At 35.3% G+C, this 13,563-nt stretch overlaps 1 protein-coding gene and 1 long non-coding RNA gene across 6 annotated transcripts in view; one reads left to right on the forward strand and one right to left on the reverse strand.

The window, feature by feature from the left end:
• Positions 1 to 9,766, forward strand: part of LOC149080255 (uncharacterized) — a 38,282-nt gene extending 28,516 nt beyond the window's left edge. The window contains exons 7-9 of one of the 4 annotated variants that reach the window (XM_089239342.1): positions 205 to 470; positions 6,816 to 6,970; positions 9,117 to 9,766. In XM_089239342.1, coding sequence (XP_089095468.1) covers positions 205 to 470; positions 6,816 to 6,970; positions 9,117 to 9,293 — 598 coding nt within the window. In that variant the 3' untranslated portion in view covers positions 9,294 to 9,766. Of the gene's footprint in view, positions 1 to 204; positions 497 to 6,815; positions 6,971 to 9,116 lie in introns of all 4 variants that reach the window. The other 3 variants (XM_089239344.1, XM_089239341.1, XM_089239343.1) reach the window with 3 other exon arrangements.
• The window catches only part of LOC149080254 (uncharacterized), a 151,306-nt gene that overhangs the window by 29,797 nt on the left and 107,946 nt on the right, over positions 1 to 13,563 (reverse strand). The window lies entirely within an intron of this gene.

Genomic DNA, 13,563 nt, shown 5'->3' on the forward strand with positions numbered 1-13,563 from the left:
ACAAGCAGTACATTACAGTACTAATTTTGATTTCAAGATAGTTTTCAAGATAGATCTCAAAGCTTGAGTAACAAAAAAAAAAAAAAAAAGAGATAAAAATAATAAAGAAAAATATCATTTAAAAACCATGTTTTTTTTTAACATCACAATTGCCATTTTTCTTCGATTTGTAATAAAATGGTTGCTTTTTTTTCACTGATACAGATTTTTAGCTACACTTGTTGTTGTTTTGGGAGCTCACGATCTCACTGGATTAAGCGACGTTAAAGGTCCTATCACGAGAAACGTTAAACGAATGGTTGTTCATCGTCATTACAATGCCCAGACATTTGAGAACGACTTAGCATTATTGGAAATGGAGACGCCCATCGAGTTCCATCCTCATGTGGTACCGATTTGCCTTCCTCATCGGAAAGAAGATTTTACTGGGAAAATGGCATTTGTAACAGGATGGGGAAAACTTGTACATGGCAAGTTCATCTATCGTAGATATACAGTACTTCATATCCGTACATTTACTTGGATAAGTCAATAGATTTTTATTTATTTATTCACGGTATTTCATAATGCAATACTACATACAGGGTGACCGGTTAAGTCCCTCGGCCGCAAATCACTGGCGAAACGTTGATCCTAGAGGAATACTTCCAATTAGGAAAAGTGTCCAAATAACGTGTAGGTTTAAGATACGTCATTCATATTGCAAAGGGTTAAATAAGTTATTGAAATAAAAAAAATTAACCTTTTCTTCGGCCACCCTGTCCTAAAAACCCAGTTAGAAAATTGTTTCCCTGTCTCTCCTGCGGCCAACAAAAAAAAAATTCCACGTTTCTTCGGAAAATATTCGCTGAGGTATTTGAATTTAAAAAATCGCTGAAAAGTTGAGAAAGAACAGCATATTGAGCTTGACCGTTAGTTTATGCTGTTCTTTTACAACTTTACTTCGATTTTTAAATTTAAGTATCTCGGCGGTATTTCATTCAGAAACGTGGATATTTTTTTTTTGTTTTCCTCAAGAGAGACAGGGCAAAAACTTCCTGTTTGGGTGTTTTCGGGCGGGTGGTTCCGTATAAAAACTTGATTTTTTTTTATTTTAATAACTATACAACCCTTTGCAATATGAATGACGTCTCTGAGCGTCTCTACGCGTTATTTGGATACTTTTTCTAGTTGGAATTATGCCTGAAGGATCAACGGTTTGCCAGTGATTTGAGGCCAAGGAACTTTTCACCGGTATTCTGTATATATGATGCTGCCGAAGTCCGTGGTTGGCCATTTCGCCTATTGGACCCGGCCAATGCCCGATATTCGTTCCTTCGCCGGACTTCAGCCGGCCCCTATATATCGATCCCTATGATTCGGGGTCATCGCCGCGTTAGCGTATTTTTTGTGTGATAATAATGGCTATTTATAATTAGCCACAGCTAACCATAATTTTCATGGTTAGCTATGGCAACCCTAACGATCAAAGGAATTTGAATATCGATATCTTAGAGTGATACATATGTAGGGATGTATAGGGATCTACATATAGGGGCCGGCCAAAGCCCGGAGAAAACTCGAATTTCGGACATTGGCCGGGTCGACTGGGTGGGCCATTTAGCGAAGTGGCCAACTTCGGGCTATGGCAATAACACACACACACGTGACGGGATCAAATTTTACTGGCATGTTGTAAACAGGGTGGTAACTATCGACCGCCCAGTAATTATACACGTGATTCCTTGTGAAAAACTGATATGGAAAAGTGTTTTCTCTCTGTTTTTGGATCGAACGAATATTAAGTGAGTTATAAGGTTTTGAAATTTTGTGACGTGTCATTTTTCTAACTGTCAGTTATGTGCCGAATTCCGAACGAAAGTATATTTCTCCGCCAGCATCTGGTTGTCACTTCTTCAAAATGAACTGAGATATTCAATCCCAATAGAAGCCAAGTTCTCTCTCTCTCCCCATACACACACACAGCCTTCCTTCACGATTGGCACTTTTTCTCTCTATGTAGTGTGATACCTTGCTATTATTACGTACAGCTTACGTGTTAGCTTTCCCCTCTCTATGTTGATAAATTTACCACCAGATTTGTACCGTGTTAGGCAAATGAGATGCGTTTGAAAGTTTTTTTAGCCAAAGCAACACTTTTTTTGCCGAAATGTGGCAATTCGTTTACCTTCACTATCAAGTCAAATTTTTTGAGGGAAGGTGCATACAGTGCGTACGTGTTTACTGCGAGATCGTTTTTTTACGTTGTCGTTTTAATCAGATTATATGTTGATCAATAAAACGGCAATATACTTATATATTCCTTTGGATTTTTTTTTAACTTTCCTCGTCATATGTAAAATTCTTCAATGAAGGATGTAAAAATTATAGCTTGACAAATGTGTGACTGGTGGAAACAGTAAAATAATAACAACGATTCAATCAGAAATTTTTAACCAAACTTATTATTATCACAAAAAAAATGAGTAACTTTGCCTGGTTTTAATTTATACAAAAATTGCCACGTTTTTAAGACAAATAAATTACACTGGTCGAATGATCGACGCGTTTCGGCTCTTCAATGGAGAGCCGTCATCAGGACCTCGTGGTCAAAACTCACACGAATGAAGAGTGATGTTTACGTCTGGTCGTCCGAAGAGTTCGCCTTTGTATTTGCTGCGTCCGAGTGGTCTTTGGATGCGAATTGGGGAGCCATCTGTTGTAAAGTGTTGAAAGTTTTTTCACGACTGAGGTTAATAAAGCCTGTCCAAGCTGACGAAATAGGTGGTGTGTTTCTTCCATCATTAACGAGGAAATTCTGGCATGTTCTGATGAAGTATTCCTCGAGAAAATTCAATTCCGAATTGTGTGTTGCTTTTTTAAAAACAAATGCTTTGTCAAAATCAAAATGATGTGAATGTTGCCAGCAGTGTTGGGCAATAGCCGAATTATCCGTCCGAGGATCAGGTATGGATCAGGTTGGATCAGGTATGTTGATGACACATTCACTTTAGTTGATGAGACTGATGTCAATGTCACTGAGTTATTCAATTTTATGAATTCTATTGACCCACATATTGAATTCACCTATGAAATGGAAAAAAATAATATACTGCCTTTTCTCGACGTGCTCATTAAAAAGACAGACACTGAATTTCATACATCTGTGTACCGTAAGCCATTCGCTATCTCCATGCCACCTCATGCAAAATCCTTTCATCCTCCCAATCAGAAACTTTCGGCATTTTCTTCTTTTGTTCATCGAGCACTAAAACTTTGCAGTGATTCAGCCTCCCTCCAGAATGAACTCAATATCCTTCGTGACATCGCTTCTAATCGGGGTTTTTCACCTTTTATCATCGACAAGGTCCTCAGAAAAATGACCCAGACATGCACCACGAACCTGCTCCCAGCTGACTCAAAACAGTTTTCTAATACCGTTGTTCTTCCATTCGTTTCTTCAAGTTTCATGATCTCTTCTATCTTCAAGAAATTTGACTTCCATACAATATTCCAGCCAACAAATATACTCACCTTTTCCCATCTGAAAGATCCTATCTCACCCTCCAAAGAATCTGGTATCTACTTCATCCCATGCAAGAATTGTGAAAATGGATATATTGGCCAAACTAGAAGAAATCTAAATATTCGAGTTCTCGAACACCGAAAGCATGTTGAGAAGGGACGGACGGATAATTCGGCTATTGCCCAACACTGCTGGCAACATTCACATCATTTTGATTTTGACAAAGCATTTGTTTTTAAAAAAGCAACACACAATTCGGAATTGAATTTTCTCGAGGGATACTTCATCAGAACATGCCAGAATTTCCTCGTTAATGATGGAAGAAACACACCACCTATTTCGTCAGCTTGGACAGGCTTTATTAACCTCAGTCGTGAAAAAACTTTCAACACTTTACAACAGATGGCTCCCCAATTCGCATCCAAAGACCACTCGGACGCAGCAAATACAAAGGCGAACTCTTCGGACGACCAGACGTAAACATCACTCTTCATTCGTGTGAGTTCTGACCACGAGGTCCTGATGACGGCTCTCCATTGAAGAGCCGAAACGCGTCGATCATTCGACCAGTGTAATTTATTTGTCTTAAAAACGTGGCAATTTTTGTATAAATCAAACTTATTATATTATGAATTATATTATCACATTGTGTGTGTGTGTGAACATATTCAAAATAATTTTTGGTTTCGGATTTTTTCTATTGATTACACTACTCAACACTGATTTTGTCCTCAGATATTTCAGTGATTTTAGGGTGCTTTTGGGGCACTGATTCCGAATTTGACATTGACTTTATCAGATCGACTCTAGTTTTTGAGATAAAGAGAAAGTTGAATTTTTCAATGGTAATACCATAAGCCAGGCGCGTATCTATGCGGGGGGGGGGGGGGGGTGGAGATTATCCCACCGACCCAAGCAAAATGCGATAATTCATGAAATTTTCGAAGCTTTTGTATGATAATATTGCATTTTTAATCAATCCGTTGAAAATTACATGTATTAACGTTTTCGATTAAATAACAAGTTCAAGAAAACTTCGACTAAAAAATAGGAAAAAGCAGTACATTTTTTCAAAAAATTCGGGATGGAGAAAAAAAGGAAAAATCAAGACTATTCCGGAAAATATGGGACAAAATGAAGGACGTATGGTTACCCTATTCAGTGACTTACTCATTTATTTATTCATTATTATTATTATTTTGTTCAATCAACCCTCCCAACAGAGAGCTCTGTATCAGCTCATGCCACAAGCAGCATACAAATCACATTGAAACTGTGCGAAATATAAATCATTAATAAACTTAATATCAATACATAAAGATCAGTGATGTCTGGTAATGATGTAAATGCGATGATGTGTTGCATAAAATAGGAAAGTAAATAAAAAGTTGAAAGAAAAATTTCCACGTAAAAATTAGTGGCTGCAGAGTTTTTATTATGCATTATCTGAAAAACTGGAGCCAATTCGGTAAAACTAACACTGTAGTTTTTAAATCAGCAGCCCAGCTAAAACCATTAATATTTCCTTTGCGAATATGAAAAAAAAAATTTCTGGCCTAAAATTTGACTATTTTAACCTACTTACAAACGTTAAGTTTTACGGTAGTTACTAGTGCCAGTATTATTCGAAAAAATATAATTTTGAAGGATAATTGCATTCCTTTCAAAACATTTTAAGAGTAGTTTGGTATAAAAGATTTCTTTCTTTCAAACCGACCACAACTTCGATCTATCGCCATGGGCAATTTATTACCGAATAAGTTTTGCCGGAAGTGAGTGACGTGCACCTAATATAAGTTGCATGTCACAATATTCTTGTATGCTGAATCTCATCAAACTAGAAATTATAACAAAAAAATAGACGCAGTACTTTCTGGGGAATAAAACAAAAATGACATGCTTAGCTATAACTCTGTAAAGCTGGCGTTGTGAGATGCAAAGAACATATTCTGATTGACTTGTTAAAAAAAGTTTTTCTCTTTTCTGAAAAGTTTCAGGGAAAAAACTCGTTTTTATATCTCCCGTTTTCTGAATTTCTGTGTGAAGGTAAATGCATTTTAAGCATTTTCAAAAACGCCAAGTTATATGTTTGGTGAATTTGGCAGGATTTTGAAGTGGCGTCATCAATTTTTAAAGCGTTATAACTCATTAATTATGGGTCAAATCAAAAAACTCAAAACACTTTCCAATATTAGTTTTTCACAAGGAATCACTTGTGTAATTATTGGGTGGTCGATACTTAACACCTTGTATAAGGACTCCTTATATTCATGATTAACCAGAATTTTTTGTGATTTTTATTTTCATATTTATTATATCTCTGCTGAGACTGAGACGCGACTGTATTATTTTAATAATAATAATTTATTGACACAAACATGCAAAACGTGGGAAAAGACTGGACATAAATCCCAATCGGAATGAGGTGAGTAAATAAATGCAGCGACTCATGAGATCTAAATGATCTCTCTAAGGTCAAGTCACAAAACAATTATCAGCGTTGTCACATACTATTGAAACTCAGTTTTATAAATATACACCAAAGTCAGAAGATACAAGTAGATCAAATACAGTATACAGTTATCATTTCTTGCAATGTTTTTTTTTTACATAGAAGTGAAACACAACAGAGACAAAAACCCACTTGATTAAATGATTGGACACTTGATATACAGTCAAACTCGGTTATAACAGAATTATAAAATTTTTCCTTATCTTCTAATTTAGTAAAGGTTATAAATTAAAATGAGCTTCGTCGAAAAAACACAGAAAAACAGGACATTTTTATTAAAAGAATAAAATTGAGAAGAGCAAAATTACGATAATGTTCCGTCTACGGGTCATGTAAGTCGGCGCATCAAACTTGTAATGAATTTTCATTTTCATCGCCATTGTGAAAACGCCATAAAAATGAAAGCAAAAGAGACGAAAAGTGCGTCGTTATATCTGATGTCGTTGCTTTTCCATCGACGTTATAAGCAAGGTTCATTTACGTAATTTTCTATGGGAATCAGCCGAGACCACCAATTTTTGATGTTATGGTCGAGGCGTCTTTACAACCGAGGTCGTTATAACCGTGTTTGACTGCACGTTGGTGTTTCTTTAGCGTTTGAATTTTAGACATAGTTTTTTTTTAGGAGTTAACGAGTAGACTATGTTTAAAATTTTAAATACCACAACTTGATTCGTGTGCTTATCTCTGTTCGTTTCATTCACAGAACTTCTCTTCATAATTTTTTCCTAAAAACACAAACTAGAAGGAAATATTTATTCTTATTGTTTAAATAATCGATAATTGTTCATTTTGTAGGTGGTGATGTGCCAAACATATTGCAAGAAGTACAAGTTCCAATATTATCTAATCCAGAATGTCAAAGAATGTTTCAACGGGCTGGTCATCAGAAAACGATCAGAAACCATTTCATATGCGCTGGCTACAAAGCCGGAGGACAAGATTCTTGTGAGGTAAAACCTACGGATTAAATCCTCTCTGAAAAATTCAACGAAACTAAATAATTTTTTCGCTTATATTAACTTATATTTTATACTCTTGATTAAATGGACATGATGGAATATTTGCCCCATTATATTAGATAAAGCCTTTTTCGATTGAAGTCACTGAATATATGACATTGAAAAATGAAAAAATTCAACAAAGCACAAAGAAACAATATGATAGATAAGGTGATCATGTAAATATAAATGAAATTATATTTATAATGAAACAACCCTTTTTTTTAAAGAAACCCAAAATGGCAATTTTGTTCCCTTCTGTTTTTGAATATGCAAATTAACTTTTTTTTCTACCATCATTTGAAATTTTTTGTCATCAGTCTCAAAACTGAATCAGCATGAGTATAATGTTAAATATTAACCAAAATGAAAGAAAAAGGGGTATACATATGGGGGAAAGGTGTGGATAAGAGTACGTACACATCTAGTGTATTTTTGATTATAAAAACGGAACTTGAAAAAATGAAGTCTGGAAAATTTTATATAAAACATACGTTATTACATCAGAAATAATTGTAAGAAAAATGAAGGAAACGAAAAAAATAAATGAAAGCAAGTGACCTTATAAGCAAATCAGTTATTTATATATATTTTTAAAATGCGTGCTCTTTTTGCGCCTTACGGGTAAGGGTACTGTGTACCAAGAGTATGCCCTCAAAGATTTAATAGCCAGACGCAAACGAATACTCCGGTGTACGAATACTTTGCAATGAGAGCTGTTCTCATGCCACCACTTCTTATATATTCCCCATTGAGTCTAATCTTTATCTATATGCTGGTCAGAGGGACATCTCATTCCATGGCCAAACTTGTTGTGAGAATCGTTATTTCAATACAGTTCTAAAAGTCTTTTTCAAGTGATTTCAGGGTTTTTTAAACCCGTTTAGCAATTACACGTTTTCATCCTTTTATGGGCTTGGTCGACCCTTGATAATAGAACTCGCATCACAGTTGTGTGCGTACTCTTAGCCGCTCGTGCATTGTTTTCCAAATCACTCACAGATAGGGCGCAGTAATAGGCCAGGTCGATAAGATATTCGCCTAAAGTACCAAAGGATGTGTAGAGGTGTCGCGAGTTTGATACCCGGTTCATCCTTGTCAAAAACATTCCTGATGCAGGGGTACAACAGGTACAGTGACATGACCACAGAAAAAGATTGCTACCTCAGGGAGTCCCACACCGAGGGGTTAGTACACCAACCTCTCGGTGAGTATAAAGAATACTGCCGTTCGGAATCGGCAATAAATTGACCGTGAAAATGACCGTGGTGCGACAAAAATGATCAAAGCTCATAGATAGCAACACCCTAAGATACAGTTGAATTTTAACGTCACCCTATTATTCGGGAGAGAATGTTCTTCCTGATAACTTATACCTTAGAAACTTTCTCAATCTTCTTATCCTGAAAAAAAAAATTTATATTCTCCTTCGCATAAAAAAATTACATACCAACTTGACAAAGTCAAATTTTACCCAATAGGAGACATCAACGGTGTAATCAATAATGCCACTTTCTTGAGACCGTTCGAAACACGCATAAACTCTTCATCGTCACTTTTACTTACACTGTTGCCATCAGTAAAAAAAATGCATGTCTACTCTTACACGACTGCAAACTCTTACCCAGCTCGCCCCTATATTAAATCGTTGCAATAATTTTAAAAATAAATTGAGTGTTTGAAATTGAATGAATTGAATGCGTTTTTTTTGTGCATATTATACATGCTGTTCTAAATTATTATCCACATTATGTGAATTTAACGAAATTTTATTTTTTCAATTAATTTTCCTTATTTATTTTATGGTTGTTTAAACGAACGCCTGGAAAACTGATCAAGTTTAATTAAAAAAGTTAATCAACCAACTTAATTATTCTCAATGTTCACTCTCCTCTAGAAGCATCCAAATATTCATTCTTTCAAGACGATTCGTTAAGTGTTATTGTGTCTACTTATAATAATAGAAATAATAGTATAGGCCTAATTCAATAATGTTTTGAAAGAAGCGTTAATACAGGGTAATCAAATTTGAGTTAAGGGAAAAATATTTCTCGTGACATCCGGGTATAGTTGTGCAATCTCTCATCAACCTACGTAGGTCTTTTCGTTGCAGGGAGATTCCGGTGGACCACTCATGGTACAACGTGAAGATAAGAGATGGGCTCTGGTTGGAACTGTGTCTCATGGAATTGGATGTGCAGATGCAAATTTACCGGGAGTATACATGCGCATGTCAGCATATAGACCATGGATAGACTCTATAATTAACAAATAACAAATGCTGAAAGAGAAATTGGACGTGCTCGGAAAGTAACTTTATTGTGCCAATAAAACGTTTATTCTACGAAATTCACTCTTGGTGATGAGAAATCCTATTGATGAACATTTTCAATTCGTTTTAAGGAAGAAAGATTTGTTCGAGAATTTTTTTTTGCTTACAAAAATTTAAGATCTAATAAAACGATCATTTATGCAGAGTATATGTTTAAGATAACATTTCCATGAACTTTATTTATTTCTATTGCTATGTTACTGCATTACTGCAAGCAAAGTCATTTACACAACAATTACGAGATTATACATATAATATATGATATATGAATTGATATGATTGTGAATTTGCAAAGTATGTCGACGTTCTTTTGCTTTTAATATGTTATTGCTCATCATCTAAACCTCATACCTTTTTGAAAATATCAATACCACAGTATGTTATAATTATATATTGAAAAATAAATATATGAAAGCAAGAAGTTTCTTTCCTTTATTGTTTTATGAGCATACGCCTACACAACAGTGACATAATATGAACGTGGTGATTTTTATTTTTCTTTCTCTATCTATGGTAACATTGCATTCAACCTGTAAATCACAATACAATTCAAGTTTGAAGCAGAAATTAAAAGATTTATTTTACATGTTTTTTTTCAACCCTTCATCTACCGACGTTACTTTTAAGTACCAGGTTAAATAATTTGTTATGCACTAAGTGTGAAATTTTTTTCGTCTTTAATTAGAACTAAAATGGCTAAAATGTTCTACCAATTAATTTATGTAAGAATTATTTATCATTATATCAATATATTTTTATTTATTACCATTTTTCTCCTATTTTATTTTTCATAATGCGGTAGATGAATGGTTAATCTAGTACTGTATTTGGTAAAAATATGTCAAAAAATAATACTACAGTACCTCGATACAAAGTTTTTCATCATTAGGACACAGAATCATTTTGCATGAGTTTTATATAAAAGTGACGTTTTAAAATTTCTGTATACAGAGGTTTAATTTGTCAAGAGATTTCATACTTGAAAATGCGTTTGTTGGAATGCGATGTTGAAAAGGACATATACTAACTATACATATAGCTTTGAGTTAGTAATACGAATACAGTACTTATAACCTAATTTAATAGAACTTTTCAGAACTCCCACTATTTTTATTTCAGTTTAAAATTTATACATTTAAACAACTTCTTAATGACTTCTTTCTTTTATTTTCCTCTTTCAGCATTTTCTTTGGGAAGGATTCGATCGTGGGGGGGGTTCAAGTTTTGCGTTCCACGGACAATTTTATATATAGAATAGTACTTTGTAAAGGAGTGCATGGCTTTCATTTTTTTTTTCATTTCATTGGTGCAGCGGGTGCATGAGTGAATTATTATCCCATCTTAAGCACATGGACCCCCTCCCCCCGAAGTCTTTCCAAGGACCCTTAAAACCACTGTTTTTGACTAAGTAAATGACCTTTTTGGCTCCCTCGATATGAATAAAAGTTTACTTTTCAATAACAATAATTATTAGTAATAGAGGAAATATAATTAGGGTGAGGGCAAGGCAAACAGGTTGCAAAATTTAAGGATTTAAAGCAAAAAAAAGAATGGTTTTTACATAACAAAAAACCTTTGTTATGGAAATATGAAGTTTCTCAGTTTTGAAACTATTGAACTCGTTTTTCAGAAGTTTAGCAATCATTTCATTGTTAAAAAGAATACCATTTTTGAACGAGCACAGTTCACCAAACGTGCACAGCAAGGAGAACCAGTAAACAACTTCATTACTGCTTTACATGGCCTTGCTGAATAGTGCGATTATGGAGAATTGCATGATCAACTCGTACGTGATCGTATTGTTGGTGTTCAAGATAGAGCTTTTAGTGAAAGGTTGCAATTGGATGCCGAACTTACACTAACGAAAGCGGTAGAACAAGTTATGCTTAGTGAATCAATCAAGCGTCAACAACATAAATTCAATGAAACGGAAACCACAGTTTTTATACATGCAATGCCTTCTAGAAAATCTGATCTCTTTCGATCAAAAAAATCTGGTATGAAAAATAAACCAAAGAGCATCAGAAATTTTCTGATTCTCAACCCTCTGAGACATGCAAATGGTGTGGCAAGCAGAAACATGAGAGAAGATTATATCCAGCTAGGGACGCCAAATGTTTTAAATGTTTGAAACTGGGACATTTCGGAAATGTTTGTTTAGCAAAAAAACCAAACCACAGCATCCAAAAATTTCGTTCTTGGGTCATATTTGAGACAACGCAAACCAGGACAGGACAGTTTTGTCAATGTTATGAACAAGAAAGTGAAATGTCGACTAGATAGCAGATCATGCAGTGATATCTGCAAATTTGTATCGCAAGTTGTTTCAGAATCGCATTTGAAACCAGCTGATAGAACTCTCTGTGGTCTCGATAATACTTCGTTTAAAGTGCTGGGCATGTTCGAAGCACCTTTGAACTATGAAAACAAACAATGCACACAAGAATGTCATCGATGGCTTAGAAACTGTCTTCTTGCGAAACCAGCTTTGATATCCTTTGGCTTATGAACCAATATTAGTGCTGTTCAACGGATTAATGCAATGGATTCAAAAAAAAAGTTTCCTGAACTGTTCGAAGGACTTCGACTCATGAAGGAATGCTATTTCATACAACTCAAGCCTGATGCTGTTCCATCTGCAGTAACATCGCCAAGACGAGTATACTGCAGATGGAACATATATGCGTATAAGATGACTTATTATACGCATATATATACACCTCTTTTGAGAAAGACAGAAATCGAGATAAAAAGGATGGTCGAACAAAAACTCAAAACTCCAGTCACTGAGAAAACTGAATGGTGGTCTCCCATCGTCATAGTGCCCAAAAGTGATGGAAAAGTGAGAATTTATGTGGACCTAATGGAACTGAACAAAAATGGTATTCGAGAATTGCATCCGTTATCCAAAGGGAATACACTAAATCCCTTATCTGGTGCTAAAGTGTTCTCAAAACTGGATAAAAATTCAGGATTCTGGCAAATCCCATTGCATGAAAAGTCATCTTATCTCACAACATTCATTACTCCGTTTGGAAGATTCAGATTTCCTAGGCTGACCTTAATTGAGAGAAGTTTGTTAATTACTGAAGGATGTTCATTTGACTTTGAATGAAGAAAAATCTATCTTCCAACCAGCAAAACTAAATTTCTTGGTCACATCATTGGAAACCAAGGAATTTACCCAGATGATGAGAAAATCATTGCTATCAAGGAGTGTAAGCCACCAACAAATAATAAGGAACTGAAGCAGATGTTGAGCATGGTGAATTACTTGGCTTGTTTCGTTCCAAATTATGAAGAAGTGCTTTCTTCTCTAACTACGCTTCTCAGCAACGAAATAGATTTTGTCTGGGATACACCTCAACAAAATTCTTTTCTCAAATGGAAGGAGATACTGTTATCAGATCCTGTTTTTAAAATCTTCAATTCCAACCAGGAATTCATAGTTACTCTCGATCCATCATCATATGCCGCTGTGGTGGTCGAGTCGTTATAGTGACGGACTCGCGATGCGAGGATCCGGGTTCGAACCCCACAGTGGTGGTCGGCTGAAGTTGGTTTTCTGTGGTTCCCAACTTCAAGGCGTAAATGCGAGCCGATCTTCCCGTTAAAAAGTCTCGCCACAGAGAGTAACAGTCCTACAACGATAAATCATTCAATCATAACACTTCACTCATAGTTAGAAAAACTGATGGCAGCACTACACATAACAAGCATTACAGAGAAACAAAAAAAACTTCACGTCAGGTTTCACTACACGAAATAGAAAAAAAGAGAAAAATTTCACACCTTGTATTAAAGAATCTAAGAATGGGCACCAACCTCTCATTCCGACACCATTTCCTGAAAGACTATAGGATATTATAGGTATTGACTTGTTCAAGTATAAGAATTCATGGTACTTCTCTTAGCTGACTGCTATTCTCGTTTTCCTGAAATTGCCAAACTTGATAGACTGACAGCTGATAAAATCATAAACCATTGCAAGTCTATATATGCTTGACATGGGATTCCAGTTACTGTTTGATCAGACAATGGGTCTTAATTTGATCCAATGTGGACATTTGAATTTCAAACGTTTTCTGAAGGTTATGGGTTATGGATTTATACACATTTAGCCCAAAGTTTGCTCCCTCGTAATGAACTGGTTGAGTCAGCAATGAAAACAGTTAGAATGCTGATTAAGAAGTAAGAAGACCCATGCATTGCT

Source organism: Pholcus phalangioides, unplaced genomic scaffold (assembly GCF_987345545.1).
Source record: "Pholcus phalangioides strain wild (caught in Gottingen) unplaced genomic scaffold, Ppha-v1.0 ptg000011l_1, whole genome shotgun sequence".
Classification (NCBI taxonomy): domain Eukaryota; kingdom Metazoa; phylum Arthropoda; class Arachnida; order Araneae; family Pholcidae; genus Pholcus; species Pholcus phalangioides.